Genomic DNA, 26,557 nt, shown 5'->3' with positions numbered 1-26,557 from the left:
CAAGCAGGTAAGCTGACGGCCAGAAAGAATCAATATTGCTTGCGATTTCAGAATACGTTCGTTTATTGAAATGAGGGCCCTCCATTGTTATGAAAAGGGGTTTTTGTTAAATGCTTAGCAATTAGCTTTGGAATAAAGAAAGAAGGTAAGCTAAATGTCCTACTTTGTTAGACTCAGCAAACAGTCTGATGTACTAATAGTGCCTCATGATGACATCAGCTCTCAATTGAACCAATAAACCATTAAACTGTGAACAGCATAATCAACACAGGCAAATTTACCTGTTCACTTTTTTTTTTTAAGTTTACAGTGACCTCAAGGGAATATCTTAAATGATGTGTTTTATGTTCTCTTAGGTTTCTTCATTTCTCCAGATAGCCTCAAGGCAACAGATTTTTGGGGGTGGAGGTATTTTTCTTGGGGGGGGGGGTTGTTTTAAAAAAGATTAACACTCCACTAGCCATACTTTTAACTCTTAGATTAGTAGAATTCTATTTTATTACTACTATTAATTATCACGGAGCAAATAAAATGGCCTCTGAATGAATACGATGTAGCCCTAATAAACAAGGAAAATGGTCACAATAAAATTGTGTTACATGTGGGACATATAACACATATTTAAAAAAAAAAAAAGGTATTTAAGATCACCCTGGTACCTTACAGTTACTTCTAATGTCAATTTCTAAAACCTATGCTTCTTGATGTTTAAGTTAATTAGCATGGTAGCATTAAGTGAAATGGGTATGCATAGTCCATGAACTAATTAAACATTACTGACCATAAATCATAAGTATTAGAAAATGAAAAGATTTTTTGTTGTTGTTGCTTTTTAGATGGAGGCAACTTTACCTTGTAAAGTTTAAAGTTTCAAGGGAACTGAAAAATTGGGTAGTTCAACCTCTTCATTTTCCTTTCTAAAATAAGGATACAGGATAGCAAGGTTAGACTTGCTTTGTTCGTGTCTAACCTCCTGATTCCGAATCCCTGGTTCTCACCCAGGACACCAGTTTGCCTGTCACTGTTCTTTTCCTACCCTAGCCTTCACGGGCAGTCCAAGAATATTTAAAGCTGCAATGTCCATAATTATAACCTTCAGAATTTCCTCTACTTCCCTGATTTAACTCAGATCTTTTAAAGTTAATATTTTCAAAAAGAAGATAACTTTTCCCTTGTAATTTTGTCGATTGAAATGTAAGGTTTCAGGAAACACAATTTTATTTTTACATTAATTACAATAGTTTTTATCTGGATATTAGTCTTTGATAACGAGTAAAAATAAGTTACTAAATAAATGAATGGATGATAAAAAAAACAGACCATAGAACGTTTTTGTTTCATTTTGTTTCATTTTTTTTGTTTTGTTTTGTTTTGTTTCAAGAACTAGTCAAAAAGCTAAACATTTGCATAGCCATTATTTTGACTTGAAACTTCCTTTAAATGTGTTTCCTTTCCAACCAGCATATGTGAAAAGTGACCTCTTATCCATTTACATACCTATCCAGAAGTCATATGATAGGGTTTTGCGTCAAGCTGTCAATTATGATAACAGACACAATAAGAACAGCCCAAGTGTTGATAGCCTGCTTCCTGGCTTTATTGAAAAGTTTGTTGATAGTCCACTTGTGTCATTTCAAATGCTTGCCTCTAATAAAAAACTACCTTTCCAGAGGTTTTAATGTACCTAGCTTTGACTTTGCCATTTTATTTGCTAGGACAAATATTATAAAGAGATTTCAATTAATATCCTTATTTAAAAAAATCCTACAGAGACAATTTCTTTAAAAGGACATTGGTGTAACAGAAAGTTTCAATGTAATGAAAAGCACTTTAAAATTCTAGTTTCAAAATTATATCAAGAAAAGTGTTTAAAAATATTTTGATATAAAGTAGTCTAGCAATTGAAATTGAAATAGTAGCATTATATAGTCATGCAAGAGATGTGACATGCACCAATAAAATCCATGCAATTGTGATCAGTAATGCAAGGACCTGAGTTGATCAGGCCATTCATTCATTAGCTCTAATAATAGTAGCATACATAGTCAGGAGATTATAATTTTGAGATTATGACGATAAACCTTATGTCTTATAAACTAGGGCTTACTTGACCTTGTTGTCTCACTTAGGGAAGGCAAAAGTCACCTCCCATTTGTTCCATCTAAAATCTCGACTCAAATATCAAAAGTTAATATGCACTTCAATAGCTTCAATAGCTGTTCAAACAGCAATCTTTTACTTCCACACAAGAAGTTTTCTTAGCTACAAACTTTTATTTCCAACTTGTAAAAAGGCTTTTTGAAATATGTTGTATTAGTGTTTAATAGTAAGGATTTATATTTTTATTACGATCTTACACTCAAATAAAATGGTGATAATAAAGTTAACTAGACCCTCTTATATTATCAAACTTTCTGTAAGAGCAAAGAAAGAAGGCCTTCAATTTAGCAAATTTATTATGAGGTTGGCCAGATAAGGAACTGGTGCTAATTCAAGTAAGTTGTCTCCTATCTGCCATTTATACTAACAGTATTAGACTGGATTATAAAATAATTTCTGTATTTTCTAAGCAACATCCATCACGCTGCTATATAGTTCCTCTTTTCTCAGAGAGACAAAAGTTGGGAAATGTAGTTCCTTCACTGCCTATCGCAATGAATGTGCACAGGCTGTGCATGAAGTATAAGGAGGAAAGGAAACATTGCATTTTACTAAACTTCTGTGAAGTTATGCCAGAGAGGAGGTCATTAACACTTCTGAAAAAGTTCCAAATAATAAAAAGACATTTCTCAGCAGAGACTAAAGCGTTCCGTTTGCCAAAGCAGGACCCACGAGTTCTTCAAGCCACCACACCATCTTCCAATAGAAAAGTTAAAGAAGAATGAAGCTCCAATGGAGGTTCTCATTTTCATTTCCCCCATGCCAATAGTGGATGGATTAACTAAGATAATTGTCCCGAAGGCAGTCTAGCTCCAGACCTTGAATAACACTCAAGATTGTGTTAGGAGATAACGGAAAATTTTAAAGTCCTGATCAGCTGACACGAGCTGATTATTATAATTAGAGAGAATTGTTTTCAATGGCAAATTATTAACTGGTTTATATGAATCTTTTTGAAATATTCTTCATGATCATGTGATTTTCTTTTTTACTTAAATATCACATTTGAGATATCACAATGATATGTGAAATTCCTGAGTCAGGGAAAAAACCAGTATTTCAAGGCAGTTAGCAACCAGTTTTAATCATTATAAAAAGGAACATGGAGATGTATAATTAATAACAACTGTGTGGGTACCAAGTTAATGGGTACAGTAGCATATATTTTTAGTATTCAGATTTGCAAATATGAATGTATTACTCTTACAAGTGAAACACAGGGTTAATTTTAACATTCTTCCATTTGAATTTCAGAATGCCAATATCCTTATGTGCTAGAAATTACTCTACTGAAAGCTCTGCTTTAGTGTCATTTTGTGGAAAGATGTTTATGATAGTCAAAATTATTCAACAATTTAAAATTTATTGTTAACTCTAATTTATGTAGGGTGTATTAAAGTTCTTTTCTAAGGAAAAATAGCACTCAGCAATGCACGTCAATACTTTTCATAACCTAAAAGGATAAATCTTTATAAAGCAGCCGCCAATGAACTGAAGAATGTACCTGGTGACAATATTTATTCTTAAGAGGTCATGTATATTAAGGGTTATGGGGGATGTTTAAAAGAACCCTCTCAGACTAAAACCATTGCCTTTCTAATTTTAAATTTCTCCTAGGTAATATAAAATGATTGATTACCTTTATTTCATGTACCCCTTGATTTTCCTTTTCATTCATCATTGAGTACTTTAAACCAAATGCATTTAGAACCTGCTGCTAGAAGACTGGTCTCTTTTAAATCTTTGTAAAGTAATGAAAGGACACAGTAAATCAATCTCATTTCTGCTGTAGAAAAGAATAACCTTTACTCTACTGAAGTCATTTAGACTATTTCTGTCCCTCTGTTACTGGATAGTAAACATAAAACTTCATCTCTATGATTCTTTTAACATTTGAAAGGATAAAATAAGCTTTTAACTGGAGGCTTAGTTTAGTAATATACATCTATAGTATGATATGCATACACATTCATTTTCTGCATGCCTCAAAATTGTAGCTCATTACAAATTTGGCACAGTGGGCTTCTTCAATTCAAAAAGTAGGACTAACTCTATCATTATACAGAGGACCAATTATCTTTCTGCATGGCATTTAAAACTCAACATTACAGTTTTAGTTATGAAGTTATACAGTGTTTTCTTCTAAGGATCAATACACATTACATATTCTATAAATATCAACTGCATTTGATTAAACAAATCACATTTATATTGTAAGGGGTCTTACTTGACACTGTCCACTTAAAAAACAAGTGGTGGTCCTTGATGAAAAAAAGGTCTGCAATTCATATACATGTGTATATATTTTTCAATTAAAATGTGCTCAGAACCCTATCTTCATTAAGACTCATGTGTTCGTGATGCTTTCTAACTTTGCTTGATTTATCCTTAGATATGTGAAAGAAGAAGTAACTTTTATATAATGAACTTTTGGGATCATAATTACATGGGGCTCTAACGTTAGTCATAAATGATCAATAAAAAAATTAAAGCTTCGATAGATTAGGATGGGGGAGGGGAGACGTTTCTAAATACATGGAATTGGGTTATAATATTCTGACTGTTTGGGGCTAAAGGTTTTAAATAATGGAGGCATGTTTCTATGAATTAAAAATTAACTGGAAATTAGAGATGTGTCATAAAGAATAATGTAAATCCCATGACAAAAATATTTATGAAAACACGTGGAATAATTTTTTAAAGAACAAGTTTCTAAACCTGTAAATCCTGCATATGTTTTTTAAAAACACAACGAACATATACATTTGTCAAATAGAACCATATTATAGTAATTATAACACATTTCATATTATAGCAATTTTAGAGGTGAAAAAAGCAACATTCCAGAGAATTATGTTGAAAAGCCAATGGCTGGCAAAACCACTAATTATTACTTGGTATTTTCATAACTGTGTACAGATGTTTTCAGTTAGTTTTCACTCTTGTTTTGTTTTGTTTTTCTTTTTTTAAACCTGGCAAAACGTCAAGTATCTTGAATAAGCTATCATCTTTATGATTTTCTCTGAACTCTGCATGTGGTGACCTTTAATATATGCAGTCTTCCACCTTGGTCTGCAACTAGGCAGGACTCAAGAATTCCACATGAAGCACAGTTAACATAGGAACAATAAGCATAAGCAAGATGGGCAGGTCTAGAACAAAAGAAACTGGCCTGAGTACCTGTGCAGGCTCACTACGTATGTAAAAACTCACACACCAGCACATACAACTTAGATTATAAATGAAGAGCAAGTTAGTTAGTACTAGCTCTTTCTTATTCATTATAGACTATTTTTCCCTGTGTAATATTTTGTACACTGTTAATCTCAAACTGCTGTGCTATCAAAACTTGAGGCCAGCAACCATATGCATCATAAAATATATTTAAATTCCGAAGTAGTGACAATTATTTCTGTCATCCTGTAACTAGAATCGTAGGATTTCTGTATTGGTATGATCCATGCTTTTGACTGTGGCTAATTGGCTTATAAGTCACCATTAATCCTGGCTGTACATCTTCAGAGTCTGGGTAAACATTTCATTTGCATTAAATTTACAGCATTAATGAGATGTGAAATTTAAAATGCTACTTGAAACATAAATGATGTAAGAAAGCAGAACAAAAAAAGTGTTTTATCACAACTGAAATCAGTAAACCAATTTAAACCTATTAAAAAATGCATGATGTGTCGCCTGAGATGTTAGCTTCATAACTCCTCTTCCTGGACTGAAATACCAAAATGGGGAGTAAAACATCTGGAAAATCTGAAAGAGCTCAAAAACACAAATTGTGTACTGCTTCTATCCTAATTGGCTTTTAAATCAGTTCTCAATTTTTGTCTTTGGAAGCTATAGGCCAGTAAGTTCTCAACAGCCAATAAAGACTGAGAATAATACTCTTTGGATGAAATACTGTTGATCATGAAAGTCATCGATATATGCAAAAGATAGGAAAGGCCTTGAGCCAATTTGAGAAACCCTGCTCAGAGAGGCAAGAAACAAAGAGTAAAAAGGAAAATATTTTGGAAAATGAAATAATCAAATTTTTTCTCAGAAGCCCCATGAGCCCCGTTCTGAGTCCAGATCTGAGAAGCAGCATGGAGAAAAGCACCAGTGCGAAAGCGCGGCTACACCATTACACCTGGGTGAAACTTGCCCACCTGTTGCTGATGTAGGAAGGATGGGTCTCTTGGACTTAGTCCCACATATCGATTGGCTTGAGATGTGCCTGAGGCTGTGTAGGCTGATTAAGGAAGAACAAAAACAAAGATAAAAATTGTGAACTATCAGAATGAACACCCTGTCCATGTAAAAGAAACCCAGAGAAGTGGGACTTGCAACCACAAAAAAAAAAAAAAGAGTGTGTCTATGTTTCTTCTCTTTTGTCTGAGTGATCGCTGAGTGATATAAAAGAAATGGTGGTTGACCTCAAATCAACTAGTTTATCCCCCTCCCCAAAAATCGATCTTGTAAAACATATCCCATCGTTTGGTGGGGGCATCTCACACTTACGTGCTCCAGTTAGTCTTGTAGGGGTACCAAAGACTGGCAAAACAGAAGGGCTCTTTTCCTAGGTGTGCCTTTTTAGCAGGTATTAATTGTCTAATAATGGAATAATCAATGATGGTCTGTGAGTCTAAATGTAAAAGCAGACTGAAAGTCTGTCAGGCAAAAGTGAAAGCTTTCAATGACTGGATTTAGGCAAATGTGCTTGATGATACAGGATGAAAAATGTCACTTAAGTCTTATTAAAAGAAAATCTAATATGACTAACATGAAGGAGAAACCTATTTTTATTACACTATCTAGAATAAATTAGCTCAGTATTTTATTGAATGTGAAAATGACCTTAAGTTTGATAGAAATGTTTTTGAGAAGAAAAAAATTATTTTCCATAAGCACAAATAGTCAGTTTCTTGTGAATGGCCCAGGGAGTTGAGGGCACTTTTTAAATACATGGCCACCAGGTAAGTAAATAGATACAGTGAATTCTCCTTAAATTATTAGTCTCTCCTTGGAAGTACTCTTTGTACAGGTGCTTTTTGGTACAGAGTGAATTTTTCAAAAAAATATCTCCTTACTCTTAAAGAATTTTGTTTCTTTTCACAAGGAAAGAACTAATGTATCTTCCCAGCCCTAAGCAATCCCATTGCTCCATGTTGGATTAAACAGAAGAACTAAATGTTTACCATTTATAGTATATCTATAGGTCTGAAAAAAAACTAAACTGTTTGGTGTAAAACCATCAGATTAATGAGGAATAGGACATTAATTTTTAAAAAGCTTTTTAAAAACCAATATATTAATTCTGCCATGTTCATTTGAAGGACTGCAAAATTTGATCTACTGAGGCTTTTTCAGGACAACTTTTTAAGACAGTGAAGATACTCACAATTCACCTTTTAATTATTCCTGAATAAAGGGCCCATGCAAGGGCAGCCATATGCAACCAATGGCCGCTATTCAATCTCCAGGCATCTGGAATTCAACACACAGCATGGACAGCTGGTGAAGAGTCTCACCCTTACAGGCCAGGCACCAAGTCTGTGCTACTCATTCTTTTCAAGTATGAGGAAGAGGTTTCCATGGCCTCTGTGTTATCTTTCATTCTACTGATTTCCCAATTCAATGACCCATTCTCATTGTCAGTGGTGCCTAAGAAGCTGGAGCTACAAGTGTGCTTCTAGGAAAGAAAAATGACTCACTATATTTCTTTACTACAAAAGTGGAAAATGAACTGATGCAGCCATCTTTTGAATATTTTGTAATTTTATTAGTCAAATCAGATCCCTTTTTGATCAACCTGTATGTGAGTATAAGAACAATTAATTGACAAGCAGGCTGACTCTACTCCCATAAGTGAGCTGTGATGATTTTGCTTTCTATTTTCTTTTATTTAACTTGCTGACCTGTTTGTTCAAAGATTCCAAGACATCCACTTTCAAAATTGGGATGTAGTATTTTAGTAACTGTAATATACACAGCTAATCTTTAGAGCAAAAGAATTTTTAGTCTTCCTTAACTAAGTCTCATCCAACTGTGCATTCAAAAAAGTGCTCACTAGTGTAGGACCCTCTACCAACAATCCGATTATTAAGCATTTAATGATTATTGATGAGAATTACAAGCCTATATGGACTTAGTCTCTGGGGCCTCATGAATTTTGAGAAAGAAATGCTGAATGCACTGTACACTCAAAGTATTGTCTTTTTTCTTGTAGGGTTCCCTCCTAGATTTTCAGAAGCCACGCACACACACACAAAAAGAGCCTCTTTCTAATGGCAGAGAGAGAAAGAGCCAGTGGTGGTTCTAATTGGCTGTGTAATTTCACATAGGAATCTCCAGAGCATGGGGATTTTCTCGCTCCAGGTAAGAAAGCAGAAGCTCTGAATTTAAGATATAGTATGTATAATCGACAAGGAGCATGCTAATTCCTCCTGTCTGGAACTTGATCCATTCTACTCTACCAATCTATGCACAGCAGCTCCAGTTCTAGGAAGCTGGTAGTTTGGATGAAGCCAATTGAAAAATTGTGTAATAATTCCTTGTGTACTTATGAGTATTCTAAACGAAGAAGGAAATCATTTGAGTTATTGGTATGTGATATGTAAGTTCACTAGCTAAATCTCTGACATTTAAAATGTTATGGCCATATGCTAAAAAGCATGTATCTGATGTGCTATGATAGGCAAAATAAAAAAAAAAAAAATTTTTTAAGTTGAAGTCTTATGAAAGTGCAGGTAAATTACATGTGCCTAATACTAAGCTTTGAGATGTTTTCTGTCTCCAACGCTGTGTGACTGTTTCTCACAATGACATAACCTACGGTAATGTAAACATGCAATTATCTTACATAGGAGGCACTGATTCAGTCTGCCTTGTGAAGGGACTTGACTCCTTCAGGAATGTTCCAATAAGTAACAATTATCTAATCTCTCTTTGGGTGATAGAAAAACTTTGCACACTGTGTTATGTTGACTATTCAGTGCATTTTCGATGTATACCTTGAACAAGCAGGCATGACTTATTATTTTTATTATAGCTGTTTATTCAAACAATTAAGCTTCTCCCTTTTCAAATATGACGCACTGATTGAATTTGATAAGAGAGAGCATGTGATAGCCAGGCCACATACATGCCTGCCAGTTCCACATAAATGAGAAATCTCCATCTGGTTGGGTAGCTGGAAAAATTGCCGTGTTTTCCACCTTGGATCAGATATCCAATGGTGCCTTTGATGGACATTTCTCATTTCCTACAGAAATACTTACTGGTTGCTGTAGGTGAAGCTGCCTCACCTTCAGTGGATGTAGTGATGGGTTTAGTATCTGTCATGGTGAGGGTCACAGGTCGCACTGCACTGGGATGGGGAGAGGGTGCCAAGACAGGAGTGAAATGGCCAGGCACTTTCCCTACTACTTGACCACTGCTGTTAGGCTACAAAACAAAAACAGAACGCCGGGTGAAGCAATCCAAAATGCAGTCATCTTGTCCAACAACTCCACTCAGCACACGGCCAGGTGGCCCCTGCACACTACGTGTAACCGCCATACATCCCCTCTCCAGTCTGGGTAGGTAAAAGAGGTCAACCAATGGTTAGTAGTAATACGAAGCAGCAGCATTTCAAAGCAAGTCTTCACCTTCAAAGCCCTTTATATAGGTTAACTCCTCTTTACAGCACCCCCAGAGCCAGGAAACTGATCCTTTCATTTAGTAGGCCAGAAAGCTCAAGTGCAGACTTAAATGCTTAGCCCGACGCTAAAATGGAAGTCCTTGCTGAGCTAGTGAGAATTAGAACCAATGTTTCTTTCCTGCTCTTCAGTTTCTACAATAAGTTAGTTTGGGCTTTCAGAAAACAATTTTCACCTAAATGATGATTTCACTGACACAAAGAGACAAGAATATCTAGGCGATGAGACACATCAAACAATAATTTCCATCATTTATAGTCAAGGCCCATTCTGCTTACAAAACCTCTAACTCTTGCTCACACACAGGTACACTCAGACACACGCATCAGGCAATTAATTTAGATTCTAGGAGCTCCACTCAACTTTTGATGATTTACTAATACAAGCAGATAGAATGATATTTAAAGCATTTAAAATTTCAGATCCACACAATGATATAAAATGCTGAACTTAGTCTGACCTTCCACCTACAAAGAGAAGATTTCCAAAGTAAATTAAAATGTGCTGTAGTCAAGCAGAGGGCAATTAAATATACTCTGTTATTTGAGTTACTCTTCCATTGTTGGGCCTGGAGAGTTATACAAAACAGTTATTGTTGACATTTGTGGAAATTAACTGAGAAAATCCCCTGGGCGATGATAGAGAAGATATTATTATCTGAGTTTTAGCTCTGGGTACAAAAATAGTATCCGTGGTAGGAGACAAAATCCTAAGGGTACAGTGTTTGAAGAAATACTTGAATGTATTTTTCTAGACAGAGAATGCTATTTTTAATTAACACTCACGTTGGAATTCTCCGCTGCCTGGTGTACATAACAATTTGCTATGAGGGTATTCTCCACAAATATTTAGTCTTTATAATCAGCACTGCTAAAAGCAAAGAAGCAATGGAGCAGAATATTTATCTAAATACCTGCACAGAAGTTACAAGCAGACATTTCTTTAGAGAAAAAGAGGAACAGCTAATAACACTTAAATACTGTAACTTAGAGACATGAACTAAGGCTTTGGTTGGGTTCCTCAGAGGACACATTAATTATTCTATAAAGAAAATGGACTTCTTGAATATCCTGACTATTCATCATGAGTAATTTTAAGTATTTAACTTTATGTCAGGAAAATTGACCAGAGTTTCCCTCAACGGAAGCCTATGAGAGTTATATCTTTAAACTAATTTTGTTTAAAATAGTCCATTAAATAGCATGACTGTCTCACTCTAATTGGTGCAGCAGCAATGTAATTAATCTCCAAATTTCTGTGGGGAGGAGAAGGCATCTCAGTTGCTTGACTTAACAATCAAAATCAGTGCAGTGCTGGAAGATATGGGGAAGGCACTGTTGACTACAGGTCAACAAGTACTCATTGTTCCTCCATTTTTAGAGCTAAAATCGTGAATATCAAGCGTCCTGTTTTGAAATACAAATGGTTTTGAGGTGGAGTTGAAACTCAAAACAGAGATAATGTTCCTCCAAAAAAAAACCTCTGCAGTTTACTATAAAGACCCATTTTTCCTTTCAAGACTATAAAGTTTGTTTCTAAAGTACACCATCAACATCTGCTTATTTGAACATTGCAAAAGGTTGCTTTATACATCTCACTCAAGAAAAAGGACCAGTCTCGTTTCATCATTGGTGGTACACTTGGGGGTAAAGCATTTCTGTATACTGTGTTCACCAAAACAGTTTGACAGTACCTACCTGAGAGCACGTGACAGAAGAAGAATGACAATAATGTCAAGAAATGCTGTGACAGAATATTATTATCTTGCCCATTCTGCAAGCTGTGTCTACTGGAATTGAATCAACATGAAACAACAGACGTTTCATTTAAAAATAATAATAAAAGCAACAAAGAAAGAATCCCCAAGCCAACATAGTCAATTTTTCTGAAACTCAAGATCACAAGAATGAGCAGGTGATTTCTTTTCAGTTTTCTACTAGTTCAACAGATGAAGCTACACCATAAAGCTTCTTGTGTAACGCTGTTAATAGATGAACTTTCATACTGTAGATATGGAAAGAAAGAAACCTCATCTGAAGATGAAGTTGAACAAGCATTAGGAAAGGATTATCCTACTTAGTTCATTGCTCCTATTATACAAAATCCTGACAGGGGATTTTTTTTTTTTTTTAATTGAGATGAGAGTAAGATGCTTCTCTTAGAAGCTGGATCTTTACCTTGAAAATATGAAGAAAAACTGAGAACAATATAGGCAGATTATCACCTAATATGCCCTTTTAACTTATAAAGAAATTGAAATATACGTAAAACAAGCACTGAATAATTAAAGAAATGCGTAACACTAAGGGCCTGATTTTAATTTGCATAATTTTTCCCCTAACAGTCCCTAATTAAGACATCAGTTAAAAAAAAAAAATCCAATGGAACTCTAAGATTTTCCACACTGAATTAACGTTAAGGACTTTTAATGGATGTCTTAATTAGACTTTGTTATTCATGGAAATTCTACACAAATTAAAATCAGACCTTGTGTGCACTGTTCCCAGCTGAGTCTAGCAGAATGCTCTATGGACCTGAGATTTTTGAATCCATGCTCTTGACAGCAAATTTTATTTCTAAACTGATGTACTGAGATCCCACTGTTTTACTTAGTAAGTGGTATTATACTCATTAAAAGAGCTACACCATTTGGATATTTTCTTCTAAAATACAAATAGTTTAACTTCAAATTCAAGATTCAAGAATGGTGTACTTAGTATTATTAGTCAATGGAGCTAAAACTACAGGTAAGTAATCCAAATGGTGCTAGACATGCTGTTATTCAAAACAAAACATTCAGAAAGGACCATTTGCTTCCTTTTAACAATCAAATTAAGACTGAAGGTTTTTGGGTTTTTTTTCTTCAGATTTTACTTTGTTAATTCTAAATTAATATGCATATACCGTGTTTCCCTGAAAATAAGACCTAGCCGGACCATCAGCTCTAATGCATCTTTTGGAGCAAAAATTAGTATGACCTGGGTCATAATATAAAATAATATGATATAAAAATATTATGAATATTATAAATATAAAATAATATTATATTAAAATAAGACCAGGTCTTAATTTTTGCTCCAAAAGACATTAGAGCTAATGGTCTGGCTAGCTCTTATTTTTGGGGAAACACGGTACTATTTACTGGCATTTTAGTAACAGAATGTTTCCAAAAATTCCTCAGAACATAACAGGTATCATAAAGAGTCTTGGAGGAAAAGCAGTAAAGCCAAATACCAGACCATGAGACCAGAATTACATTACAGAGTTTGGATCGTTACGATTATGGATAGACCCAGTTTTGGCATAAAGACTGTCTACTCGATTGTGGAAAATCCTCTTACATCAAATCCCTACGAAGCGACCTCTCCATAGAAGAAACCACATGTTTAGAAAGTGAAAAAAACACATGAGTCACTACACTTGTACAATGAATCCCTAAAACCACTGCACAATGTTTACAAAAAAAAAAAAGAGATACTTCTGGTAATGTCACTCATTATTAAATGTAGTCATGTCTGTGCAAAGAATATTCAAGTAGTCATCAAACACTGAGAATGTTTACATTACCAAAGCTTATTTTAATACCTAATAGTTAGTCTATAAATACAACTGTAAGTTCTTTTGTGTGTGTTTATTTTAGCGCATACCTTGCTCCTGCCTGAAATAAGCACTTTGTCTCTATGTCAAGCCAGGTATTTCAGAGGTGTGAACTCCAGCTCAGAGCTTTTTTGTCAATGTACTTGCTGCATAAACTTTCTCTTCAGTCAATAAAAATCCAAACACATCAAACCAAAAACATCTTCACAAATGTGCCCCTTTGGGGCAACACACTTCCTACCTGTCATTCAGCCACCTTTAAACAAAAACTTACTGAATCACCAAGAAACTTCCTGAAGATGGATTTCAAAAGCTTGATGTTCTGCCAGACATACTGTCTGAGTAAGCGCCATGTCTTAGCGTTAGACCTGCTCCATCTCCCTTATGCTCTAATCTTATTTTCTCTCATGTTTACCTGGCTGGTTTGCGGACTGGATGGGTCATAAGAAGGTACATAGTTCTTCAGAGTATCCTGAGGATTCAGGTGGGGCGGATATCGGATTGTTGGATGAGAAAAGTAGCTCGATGGGGCTGGAGGAAGAATAGCTTGTGTTGGAAATGGCAACGGTGAGGGTGGAGGTGGAGTTCGAGTTGAGATGACTGCAGAAGATAGAAAAGGAAAGATTGACTCATTAGTTGTCTTCCTTAAAGCTCCATACTGACCCTAAAGAATGCTGTGAAGTTATAAAACCGAACCAATTCATGTTTTCCCCATTAAATAACCAAACTCTCTTAAAATAGCAGTTAGTCTTTTATTCTCAATGCCAATACTGCTAAGCACACACAGACACAACCCACTCTAGGGAACAAACAATCTTCCTTTGGAGATCTATGAATGATTGAAAAAGGAAGTTTCTCTTTCACAGGTGAAGCCAATGTTTCATAAAACATTACTTTCAGCAAACTTATTCCCCATCAAAACGTATTCTTTGATTGGAAAGTCTTTGTCTTATAAGTCCAGACCAAGTTACATCATTAATTAGAGATCAGGGGACCCGCAGTTTTCTACCAAAATTCAAAACAGAAGTGTAATGCAACTTTAAATAAATAATTTCTCTATACATCCTAGCTAGCAGTTGGTTAGAATGGCAGCCGATAACTAATAAGCAATAATGTCCCAAGTAATGACCTGATCATTGTACAAATGCTTGTGAACATTTGAACACAGAGCCTGGCAACTCTTTCTTCTAATAAAAACGTTCCTTTCATAACCAAAAAAAGCTCTATTCTTGAACTATTTTTCTTCCTACTCAAACTTTTACTACATGTAGCTTAAAAGCTATTATTCAGATAAGACCAAGAATAAAACCCACAGAAATGTGAATTTATACTTTCATATAGGCATATTAACTTACCCATAAATCACATATTTTATAAAGGGAAATAATATATAAAACATATGTAATGGGGGCAATCTTTAATGGTAGTGTAACTTTTTAACATTAGTATGACCACAATTTATTGTTTGGTGTTTGAAATATAATTAAGTTTGAAAAATGGCAAAATAATATAATTGCATGATCATTATCTGTATAATGTTGAGGGAAACAATCATATAAGTACAAATTAAGAGTACCAACCAGTATGTGTAGAAGTGAAGATTAATATGTTTCTACTTAATATTTCTATCCAAACCATAGGAAATCACATGATAAATGTTTAGTGTTTTATGAGACAATGAAGCAAACAATAAGAAAAAAATAAATTCTTTCCATGACCTATAAATGAAAATCATCTGGAATAATTTATCTCCAACTTTGTAATTATGTGCAAAAAAAAAAAAAAAAACACTTTTTAAGGGATATTACTTATCTTCCCCAAAGAATGTCGAGGGCACTCAGAATCTTCTGGATTGTCACAATGCAGATTCCTGGGCCTAAGCCAGGTCTACTAGATGAGGCCCTCCAGGAGTGAGGCACCAGAAAGTACATTTTAAACACGTGCCTCATATAATCTTTCCATACATTGAAGTTTGAGCATCCTCCATCAAAGGGATGCATTGCAGAGAACAATTTTAAGCTTCTTAAAACTCCTTATTGAAATATCACTTTATTTAAGAAGTATTTACTTTCAGAAGTATAATTTAAGGAAATACAAACACTAAATATCACGTGTATTAGCCCACAGGAAGGATTTGTGTATGTAAAATAATTGTCAAAGAAACGTACGCTTTTTATTTTTTCTGATTAATTTTACTCCCAAATAAGTAGTTAAATATTGATTTTCTGTACAGAAAATAACATATACAGAAGTAGTGTCTATATATCTGAATGCCTCTGGAAATACTCTAAACTCAGTGACATACTGAAATTACATCTTTTTCTTGGTTAACTATATAGCGTTAAAACCAACCGTGAAGCTATAGTTAAGATAACTATGTATCTCATATTTCTAATTTCTTGTGATTGTAATTTTTCCAACAAAGGTAATTTAAAAATATATACACATACATGTTATTTAGTTGTATGGTTTTGAAAATCTTTTCTCACATATTGATAAAAAAAATATGTATTTGATCAGATTGCAACCCTCCCTCCATTGGTTGAGAAAATATGGTCACCCTAGCTTTGATTAAAAACTTTTGCTCCACCCCTGAGGGTTTGGGCTTTGCAAACAAGAGGGAGGCTTCTCCTCTATGCTTGAAACTCCTCACCACTGTGTGCAACTCCAGGTATTCCGGGATGATGGTGCTGGGGGAAAGTGCTCAACCTTGGGGAAGAATCCTGTGGAGATGTAGAGCTGAACAATGGCTTTTCAGGCTTCTTCATAGTAGTCGGAGAAGACATATCTGCAAAGGAAGAGGAAAAAACCCAAGCTTTAAGACTTTCTTAAGCTCTAAGTTTCACATTAACATAATAAGAGATTACATTTCCCAACATTTTATTATTTTTGTGATTTTGGCTCTCTTACAAAATACATATTGAAGGTCAAAGATTCAACTATGCTGGAGCTTTGAAATATGTGTCAGAAACAACCTCCATTGCTTCATTAAAATCACCATCAGAATGATTCCTACTACTAAATAAATCTTGAACTTCTGAAAAACTAAGTATCATGTTTCTTTTGGCCCCTTGGTTCACTTCAAGGGCTTTTTTACGTCAGTATTTCATGATTAGATTTATACAATTCAGAGGTTTGTCTCTTGACCTGTTGACTACACGGGGGAAAAAAATAAAGGAAAACCTGGTGCAGATGTGAGAAACAACCTTTGGGTACACTGGTAAGTATATCATTGATTTAACATCTTTTATGGAAAACTCATTACTTGTTTAGCAAAACAAACTACATTCCTTAATTTTCTCATTCTGCAACTATTTATTGGGTTCCTCTTTGCCAAGTAAAGTGAGGATGTTAAGAAAAATAAAAAGCAATTGCTGCTGTAGGAATAGTCACTGCCAGTGAAGAGGAAAATGGTAAGAAAATGGTGATCAACAGGTAAGAGGGAGGACGTGTGTGGAGAGCAGAGGCAGTGTGGTGTTTGCTTCTACTTCTCCAGCCTCACTGTACAGGTTAAGCCCCCAATGGTGTCATATTTAAAATGTGAATGGGGGTGACATGCGCAGACACAGCAAATGTTCCCGAAAGGGGCCCATCAAATATGCTAATACAAACAGTCTGGGGAGTGGTGAACAACAGACATAAAGGAAGGGAGTGAGCGGCTGGCAGGACCCATATCATAAGACACCATGGATTTTGTGTATAAATGTTTGAATGTTTACCCTTATGGGGGAATGCTACTGATGGGTCAACTACGATCACATTTACAGTTTAGAGCAATCCCTCTGGAAACTGCATGGAGGATGAATTAGCCAAAATGGAGACAGCAACCATGGAGACCACTTAAGAAGACAGATTAATTAATATATTCATTCCATAAATATTTATTGAAGGCCTAATTTATGCCAGACACTGCACTAGTTGCTGGGGACACAATAGTGAACTAGCTTTAGTTTTAGCCTCTATAAAGCTTAAAATCTAGTGAGGGCATATGGACAAGTAAAAAGGAAATACAAAACAGTGTATAAAGTGCTGTAATAGGAGAAAGTAATCAGGGTTGCATTCATTCAACCATTCGTTCATTCCACAAATATTTCATGCTTCCCAAAGATAGATCATGAGCGCTTGAAGTTAGAGTGGAGATAGAGCTAATGCAATACATTGTTAAACAGAATTAACCCGATTCAATTAATTACTGATGTACAAGGTCGTCACCTTGGGTGACCAAAAGATTGTGCCACGCACCCTGTTTTTAACACCTTGAGTAAGGTTGATTTTTATAAATGTATAGTAAAATGTTAAGTAACAAAAGTAAGTTACAAAAACTCATATAAACTACCTAATTTATACTTTTATTCGCAAAATTTTAAATATATACACAAGTAGAATAGTAACGGATGCTCATGCACTCATCACCTAGCTTCATCAATTATCAATTCATCACCAATCTTATTTCACCCTTACCGTATCTACACTTCCTCCCCCTGTATTACTTTAAAGCAAATCCTAAGTAATCATATAATTTCATCCATAGATATTTCAGTTTGTATCTCTAAAGAAAGGAAATTTTTATTAATAGGAAAAAAACCCCCAATTTTATCACACATGAAATATATATTAATGTGCGTTTTTAATTAAGAATTTTTACATGAAAGAAAAAAAGACTCCATGATGCTATTAATACAAGAAACTAGTTATCAATATGTTTTATCATTTTAAAAACTACCTAATCCCTGGTAAGTTTCCAAAGAAATTAAATATGTGTTTATAGCACACTGGCAATTAGAAAATGGTTATGCTACTATAAAGACAGTAGACATCGCAGTCTACAAAATAATGACAGGTACGTTAGCAGCTATAAGCTACAATTTGTGACTAACTGGTTATCACTAATCTATTGGAAGTTTGATGAGTCAGTGAACCATTTCCTTATATGTTTCTCAAAAAGAAAAAAACAAAGAAAAGAAATTGTTAAAGAAACCATAGCAATCAATACCGTTAACAAAAAAGAGAAAGTGTTAAAACCATTTGAAAAATAAACAAAGGGAAGTTCATTTCAGCTGTTACTTTCAAAATGCCAAAAATAATACTTAATTTCACTTAAGACTTACGTGATTTTAAAAGTTAATATACAAAATATAGGTTTTGAGCTGATGGAAGTTAATCATAGACTCATAGATTGTTAGAGATAGAAAAAAAACTGTTCCATCCCTCACTTTATAGATGATGTAATAATTTCCCCCCCAAATTTTTAATTTAAAATTCACTCATAGAAAAAGAAACTGGTTAACTTTCTATCGACACTTATGCTTTTCCTGTGCTTTATTTGAAATAGAAATTTCAAATAAAATTACCCCTGTAAATCAGTTTCTAAAGACCCTAGTGTAAATAATAAAGCATTCACTGTACATCATTTAAAAACAATTAAATATGACCAAAGCTTGGGAAGCAGAATAACTGTCACTCTAGTTATATCATTTCTGGAGAAGATCAATCAAGGCTATTGTAAAGCCTTGGCATTTTCTTATTCAAAATGATACACTTGGCTTTATTAGGTAGTTATTATAGGGTCATTTATGTTTCCAGTTCTCTTTTAGGCATGCACCTTCATGTTTGGACCACACAGAGGAATTATACAGGCCAATACAGCAGAAATAAAATAAAATTTACTCTTCAAGTTGTAACAGGGACCAAGAACTGTCTTTTCATTAAGCAAAAAAATAACTTACAATGGTAAAAATAAGAATGGGAAGGTCCACTGGCCATACTGAAATGATTTTCTTTAAAAACAGATAAAGAATGGTAGTATTAGAAAGTAGACTTAACTGCATTTCTTTTCCCATTAAATGAAATTAATTTGGGGCCCATTAATCAATGAAGATAGACTGGCGCGCACATGTATATGACACTCTGCTAAGTAAGTCCTTAGAAGCACACAAAGTAAAACTCCTCTCAAAGGAAAAGAAAAAGAAAAAGAAAAATCCTTTCTGGGCTGAAGAGGCAATAAAAATAAAAGGTCAATTATCTGGGAGAAGTAAGGGTAGAGTTCCTAGCTATTACATTTTAACCATGAATCAAACTAGTATAGGTTTGATTTTAATTTTATTTTCAATGTCTGCAGTCTGATAGACCTCATGCCAAACTGTAAAATGATGTCATTTCTATTTTTAATGCACTCGTACGCTACAGAAAAATAAAATGTTTGAGGAATGAATATACAGGAGAGATGGTTTTAAGTGACCTTTCTGTGGAAAAAAACAAATGTCATGCTTTTCCCAATCTATTGTCCCCAAAGCAGGAAGAATAATACATAAAAAGATTAAGTTGAAAATAAGTTGAATAATAATAAAGCTGAATAATATATAAATATATAACAAGTTGAATAATAACACACATAATAATGTATAAGTGGAATAATACGTGAAGTAAAAAGTTGAAGAGAGAGGCAAGATGATAAGAAAAGGATTAGCTGGTGTTTCTGTCGGTAGGAGGGAGGAAGGAGTTCTTGGTTGCTGATGAGAAAGAAGGAAAGGCCAGTGGGAGCTTCAAATCAGAAAAAGAAATTTAAATATGATTTAGAAAGCAACAATTTATAAATGAATTCATCTTTGAAGGGAAAAACTTTCCTAAAGCTCTATTTTGCTTTTCTGTTCTTGTCACTTACCCTAAGGCCTTTTCACTTGTACCTTCTTGAATCAAGAATTTCCTGTCTAGTTCCCTTTCCAGGCCTTCCTCATCATGCTTCACAGTAAAAACTGTAATTGAAATCATCTCCTTCAAATAATATTTGAATTGTTCCTCATTTTAAGATCTACAATGGCATCCCATTTTTATATAAACTTTCCTTTATCATTGCATTTTATTTCAACTTTAGCTAAATGAATTTGCTTATGGACTCCTGGGGGTGGAAACAACCAGGAAGAATGTATTTATAACTCTGCCCCTTTTTTTGCTTACGATATTCCCTTGGGACAGAACATTATATGTCTCTCTACCTTCTTATTCAATCTACAGAACAATATTTATCCATTGAACCAACTTGATTAATTTTCTCTGTAAGTAATCCTTCCTAGGAAGTTTGGAGGTCTAGATTCCCTAAATGACCTTGTGTTGGTATCTTATATTACTTGATGGCTTTTTCATTAATATTTTGTACTTGTTTTATTTATAGCATTATATACGCATGTGTAAATATATACACATATATAGCATGTATAGCATATATATATTTATGTATATATATCTATAACATATATAGATATATAGATATATATATATACATTTTTTTTTAGGTTAACTAATGGCTTACCTCCTACAGGAGATAATTTTATCAAAGACACAAGCATGTGGAGGCTGAAAGAACATGTTACTAAGGAAGAAAGAATGTAGAAGAGGCAGAGCAGACACTGTGTCTCAGGCAGTTTATTTTAGAATCGCTTACATGTTAAAGAAGCTGTATGGTAGAATGGCAACTAGTAGGGGAAGAGGAGCAAAACAGCAATAGTCCTTATATTTTAAAATGCAGGTTGCATGAGTAGATACCAGCAGATAAGAAGTAATTAAATGTAAAGGAGAGAGAGCCAACAAAATCAGTCACTGAGTTTCCAATAACTGAGGAACTATGGCGAGTCATGAAGTTGAAGCTGATGAACAAGACCACGTGTTCCCTGTCCTGTTGATGCTTACAGTTCAGCAGAGAGGACAGACATTAAGTATCAAAATTCATTAAATAATTGCAATTGTGATTAGATTAGATTATAGAAAGGATTCTTCTTAATGACAGAAGATTAGAGAGACTAAATCGAAAAAAAGGAACGTTTAAGTTGATAGTGTTATGCTTCAGTGCCTGTATCTATGTTTAGATTTGTAACTGGACAATTAGTTATGGCTTTAGAAACCAACTGCATAGTTAAATACATAATAGAAAATCACCATGTAAGAAATAGTTCAAGGAGGCTACTCATACAAGCTAAGTTGGTTCATTTAGACTTAAGCATACCTTTAAATAAGTATTTTGCAAAATCTAGTTATCACCTAATTTTTTACCACCTCTACTATAATTTTTGGGGGGCACATCCTAAGTCTTGATGTGTCATTCATTTCACAGTGTCACTTCAAAGAGATAAAGGCTTAAGCAAATAAAGAGTTAGATCAACTCATCTCCCAACAAGGTAATTTCATCTACAAAGAAAGAGTGTTGCTGTGAAACACAGCGTATGTACTCGACTCCTCGGCAGCTTGCACAAATGGTGCTCCAGATGTATATCTGTTCAAGTCAGCCCAAGGCAACAATTTTGATCAATTCTAATGTGATAAAATGCTGCAGGGAAAGTGTGCAGAAACGTGTTTACGTCAGCCCTTAATTAAACTGTTGTTCACTTCCAAAGAACCTTAGGAAACACTAATGAGACATGAGTTTTGGCAATTTCTTCATCAAAGCAAAGACCCCTTCCTTAGTCTGTAGCAGCCTGTCATCCAAGTCGCTCCCGGGATAAATGTCACATGGCACTCCAATCAGTTAGACACCTGTTAGTAGAACTTCAGTCAAGTCAACTAGTGATCTAGGGCAAGCTTAAACAGCCACCTTAACACCTGCCTGTCTGGGACACCTGCTCCTTTTTCACATAAAGTAGAGCGATATGTTAGCTTTTCCAATATGCTTGAATAGATTAAGGGTACAAATCGGATTTCTATAGCCTATATAGAAAACACATCATTTTCTAGTTAAAATTTTTTCTATTCTTCTTCCCGATAATGACACTTACGCTGCACAACTATTTCATATCACTTATGAAAGAGCACACAAGAATTCTTGAATTTTTGGAAGCCATTATTTTCAGTACAGCATAACATTAAATTTAAGTATCTTAACTGGGCCATTCCTATGATTTAGAAAAACCTATTTCTATCTGTTTAAAAAAAAAGCAAATTGCCTCAAAATATTTTAAAAGTTCAATCCTTTTACATATTCCTATGCTGTCTTTCTCATTTATATGCCATACTTGTAAACAAGTCTAAATGAACCTATATAGGCACAAGTCACCATTTGCTGGCTTATTTTATTTTTCAGTATCTAAAGTTAAAGTGTGTTTTATTACTACCACGTTTCCCCGAAAATAAGACCTAGCCAGACCATCAGCTCTAATGCATCTTTTGGAGCAAAAATTAGTATGACCCGGTATTTGTATTGCATTGTATTGTAAAGACCCGGTCTTATTTTACTATAATATAAGAGTAAATTATACCGGGTCTTATATTAATTTTTGCTCCAAAAGATGCATTAGAGCTGATTGTCCTGCTAGGTCTTATTTTGGGGAAAAACGGTAAGTATTTAATAAGCTATAAGCGTTGTGAAAAATATCTTCTTTATTTTTTACACTATCAAGCTGCTGAACAGATATTACTGGATTCATTTTGTAAGATGAGAACTCAAGGTAAAATGAAAACAGTAGGGAAACTTCTATTCTCTTCGACCCTTTGGCATGAGCATGATACAGACCAAAGAACGGAAGTGCTTATGTGGGAACATTTAGCTTACAGACAGTCCAATGACAGGGATATGACAGAATTATATTCTATTGACAAGTATACTAATACCCCTTATGGTTTTCTAGGTTTCTTTATTTTCCACAGGTTTTAGACTTTTATAGTTTTAAAAAGTTTTATAGATTTACAAAAACTCTGGACATAGAAAAGTTCTTTGGAGGCAGAGACCAAACTCTGTTGGATGAAAGCAAAGGTGGTCAACACATCCATGACTCCACTGAAACTCTGTCAAGCAGAACAAAACACTGAGAGTGAAAAACAAACTTGAGCTAAACTAGGGAATTTCTGTGTTCCATTAAAATGTTGGGGTGGAAGCTTGAAAACAACATGAAAAATGAACGAACTATCTGCATAAAATCCTAATACTACTTAAAATAAATGAAAAGCTACCAAATCTAGCGTGTGGGATTTCAAGAGCTAGAAATCTGATCCTTGTACTTCAGACCATAAATCCAGAGTCAGTCCTGAGACAAGGAAACAGCTTGGGCCCTGAGCCCAGAGGACACGGAGCAGGCAGGCAGGAAGATGCTTTGCCGGCTGAGTGTTAAAAGAAATCGAGGCCTCTCTTCCTCTCTTTTTGCCTTGGGGTGAATCGTATTGAGGAGAGGAAAGTTGAGAGGTTCTTTATAACTGTATAAACGTTACGTAAAAGACCCCCGTTTTCAAGCTTGGAAGATCCCAGCCCAAAGCTCTGATGTACTTATTTCTGTAGGTATCCTGGTGGAGAGCCACACTGATCCTTCCGTGAGCCAGTTTTAACTACAGAGGAAGGGCTGACACTGGGGAGGCACCCTGAGAAGTGTGCCCTGGAGGGAGAAGAAAACAGACCAAGCTGGCTACACTTTTACTTGGCAGCTGTGCCCAGTCCCTGAGGTACCATCTCCATTTCCCCATTTCCTTCAGAATAAAATGGCGCTGTCCTGGTTTACAGGGAGAAAAGATGCGGTGTGATGCCCAGTGGTTGAAAGGAAATATCAATGACAGAATAGAGGTGCCTGGGTAGAATCACAAGGCCATAGAGACACTATAATTTAAATATATTTCAGAGGACATGTTTTAAAATTGCTTGTAGAGAGAGCCACTTGCTACCTTTAAACATAGACAGGACAGTGGCGTTAAACAAACCACTCAGGCAGGCACTGCTAGAAGGAGTGTACATTGATAAGACCTTTGTGGGTTCTGTGCCAATATTTAGCAAAAGCCTTCAACATGGACATAGCACTTAGTAATTCTACAGTAGGAATGTATTTATGCCTTTAACAAAATTTCATTGAGCATCTACTTGGTGATTTTGTGTCAGGCATTATGATAAATACTGGGGACAATAAATAGAACTAGACAGGAACAAACTAATCAGATTTAAGCACAAAGATTTTCATGCCATAATGCTCACTGTATCTTAATGTATCATATGAAAACTTGGAAACTACCTAAACAGCCGTGAGCAAAGCAGACATTTTAAAATGTATAGTATGCAGTCATTATAAAGTGGAAATTGACATGGCAAAATGCCACTACCTTATAAATAAAGACAAAAAAGAAAATAATTTACAAAATAGCATGTATCATATAAGCCCAGCATAGTATAAAAAAGATGCACAGGAAATGCACAGAAAAAATACATAGAAAATAGACTGTCATACAATACAGCCAATATTAACAGGGATTATCTCTATGTGATAGGATTATAGGTGACTTTCATTTTCTTATTTATATGTGACAGTGTATTTTTCCAAATCCCCCACGAATAAGTCTTACTTTTTAATAAAAAATTGTATAACACATATTTTGGGAGGAAGAAAATATTGCCTAGAGATCCACAGAATTTTATAAATAGTTCCCAGTGATGGGTAGTGATGGGTAGACAATATAGGGCCTTGTTACTGTGCCAAACATTACACTTTAAGAAGGAAATACTTCCCATTGGTCTTGGGAATTAGATATTGCAAAAATGTAAAATGAAATGCTTAAAGGTAACATTTGCAATTTAGTTGACTAATGACAAAACAATGTTATTTGTGAGACTTTATAAGTGAAGAAAAAAGAATATCTGAATATCTGTTTCTAAGGACACCTCTAAATGTAAAATTTTGTGATTGTGTAGCAAATGCTACTAAGTCCTTCCCACACACTCCAAGTTAACAAAAAGCTCTGAATGTTATGACAAGACATATGGACTTACTCCCTCTACAGTAGTTTGATGATGATGCCAGATGATTCAAAAAATAATTAGCTGCCGTGTTAAGAAAGTATCTACACACACACACACACACACACACACACACATTTACATTTATCACTCTCTAAAATAACTGGAAAAATGACAAGCTACCTTCGGAAGGGATAAAATATCATCTTCGATTAGATTTCTTAACCTTTTTAAATGAAATCAGTTCTTTTTTAAAGGAGAAAATACGGTAGTCTTCATGTTAAAAAAAATGAAAATTCTTACTTTATCACTGAGTTACTTAATCTTCACTATACTTGAGTATCATGTTGTATTCTTCAGCAACTTAAAACATTTTGTGACAGTTTAAGTCTCTATAGTGTATTACAACCCAAGCATAGTAGGAAGTAGCAAGTTACCACAAGCCTCTATTTATCACATCTCTATAAAAAAAAGTCTCCAGGCTACACCTACACCCAATACAAAGTTAAAGCTCAAACCCCTTTGAAGCTCACAAACACCTTCCCAAGACATTACAAAAAAAAAAAAAAAAAAAAAACACCTTTGAATGATGAAGAACAGTGCTAAAAAAGTGAACACTGAATAAATGCAAACTGCTTTTTAGAAACACTTAAAAATGCTTTTGTCCATTAAGCAATTTCATTTTAACAAACAATGATCGAGTGTCTTGAGTCAAGTCAGAAACCTAATTTGAAAGGAGAAAAAAACACCAAACAATTATGCAGGATTTGGAGTATATTTTAGTAGCTTATTAAATATTGGCATAGGTAAATAGCTGCTATTCACCACGCCTCTGGGGAAAACCTCTTGGCTATAGAGGCTTATTAGTGTTAAGCATCTGAGAGCCATGGACTATAAAATAAAATCAATACTGTAACCTTAACTGTAAAAGTCAGAAAGATACTGGAAGAGTTCTAATTTAACAAGATTACAGATGAGTTTTTAGAGAAGAACATTTGGGGAAAAGCCATGCATTTAGAAACATTTATGCTACAAGACATCTCAAGGTTTCTGCTGTTACTAATGCTATTATTATCCACGCTGGTAACGGTTAGGGTTGATTTAACTGATGTGTTACTTTAGTGGATTTACAGGAAAGTCCTAGAAATGATCTGGAACTTATTTCAAATAAAATCATTAAACTGAGGTGGTAAACTAATTGCTTAGGAACAATTATGATTTGATGTGGCTTAGTATGGTAGAGAAAAATTCACGAAAATTTTAAGGTCGTCAGTTCAGCAACTCAGTGCAAATATGATTACTCTGCACGATATTCCATTTCTCTTAACGGAAAAGTAGCCAAAACTGGTATAAATTGTAGTGTTTAAGTTCAACCTAAATCTATATTTTTCCTCTAACAAACGTAAATGAAGAAAAA

The 26,557-nt window shown here is 34.7% G+C and overlaps 1 protein-coding gene across 6 annotated transcripts in view; it reads right to left on the bottom strand.

Annotated features, from left to right (window-relative positions):
* NFIB (nuclear factor I B) overlaps positions 1–26,557 on the bottom strand; it is a 217,765-nt gene that overhangs the window by 23,560 nt on the left and 167,648 nt on the right. For 2 of the 6 annotated variants that reach the window (XM_033122355.1, XM_033122357.1), the window contains exons 7-10: positions 16,102–16,236; positions 13,864–14,048; positions 9,432–9,597; positions 6,321–6,403 (exon numbers count right to left, since the gene is read on the bottom strand). In XM_033122355.1, coding sequence (XP_032978246.1) covers positions 6,321–6,403; positions 9,432–9,597; positions 13,864–14,048; positions 16,102–16,236 — 569 coding nt within the window. The remainder of the gene's footprint in view (positions 1–6,320; positions 6,404–9,431; positions 9,598–13,863; positions 14,049–16,101; positions 16,237–26,557) is intronic. The other 4 variants (XM_033122356.1, XM_033122358.1, XM_033122359.1 and 1 more) reach the window with 2 other exon arrangements.

This window comes from Rhinolophus ferrumequinum, chromosome 12, assembly GCF_004115265.2.
Source record: "Rhinolophus ferrumequinum isolate MPI-CBG mRhiFer1 chromosome 12, mRhiFer1_v1.p, whole genome shotgun sequence".
Classification (NCBI taxonomy): Eukaryota; Metazoa; Chordata; class Mammalia; order Chiroptera; family Rhinolophidae; genus Rhinolophus; species Rhinolophus ferrumequinum.
Note: the sequence above shows the minus strand (reverse complement) of the source record. Positions and strands in the feature narration are given on the sequence as shown.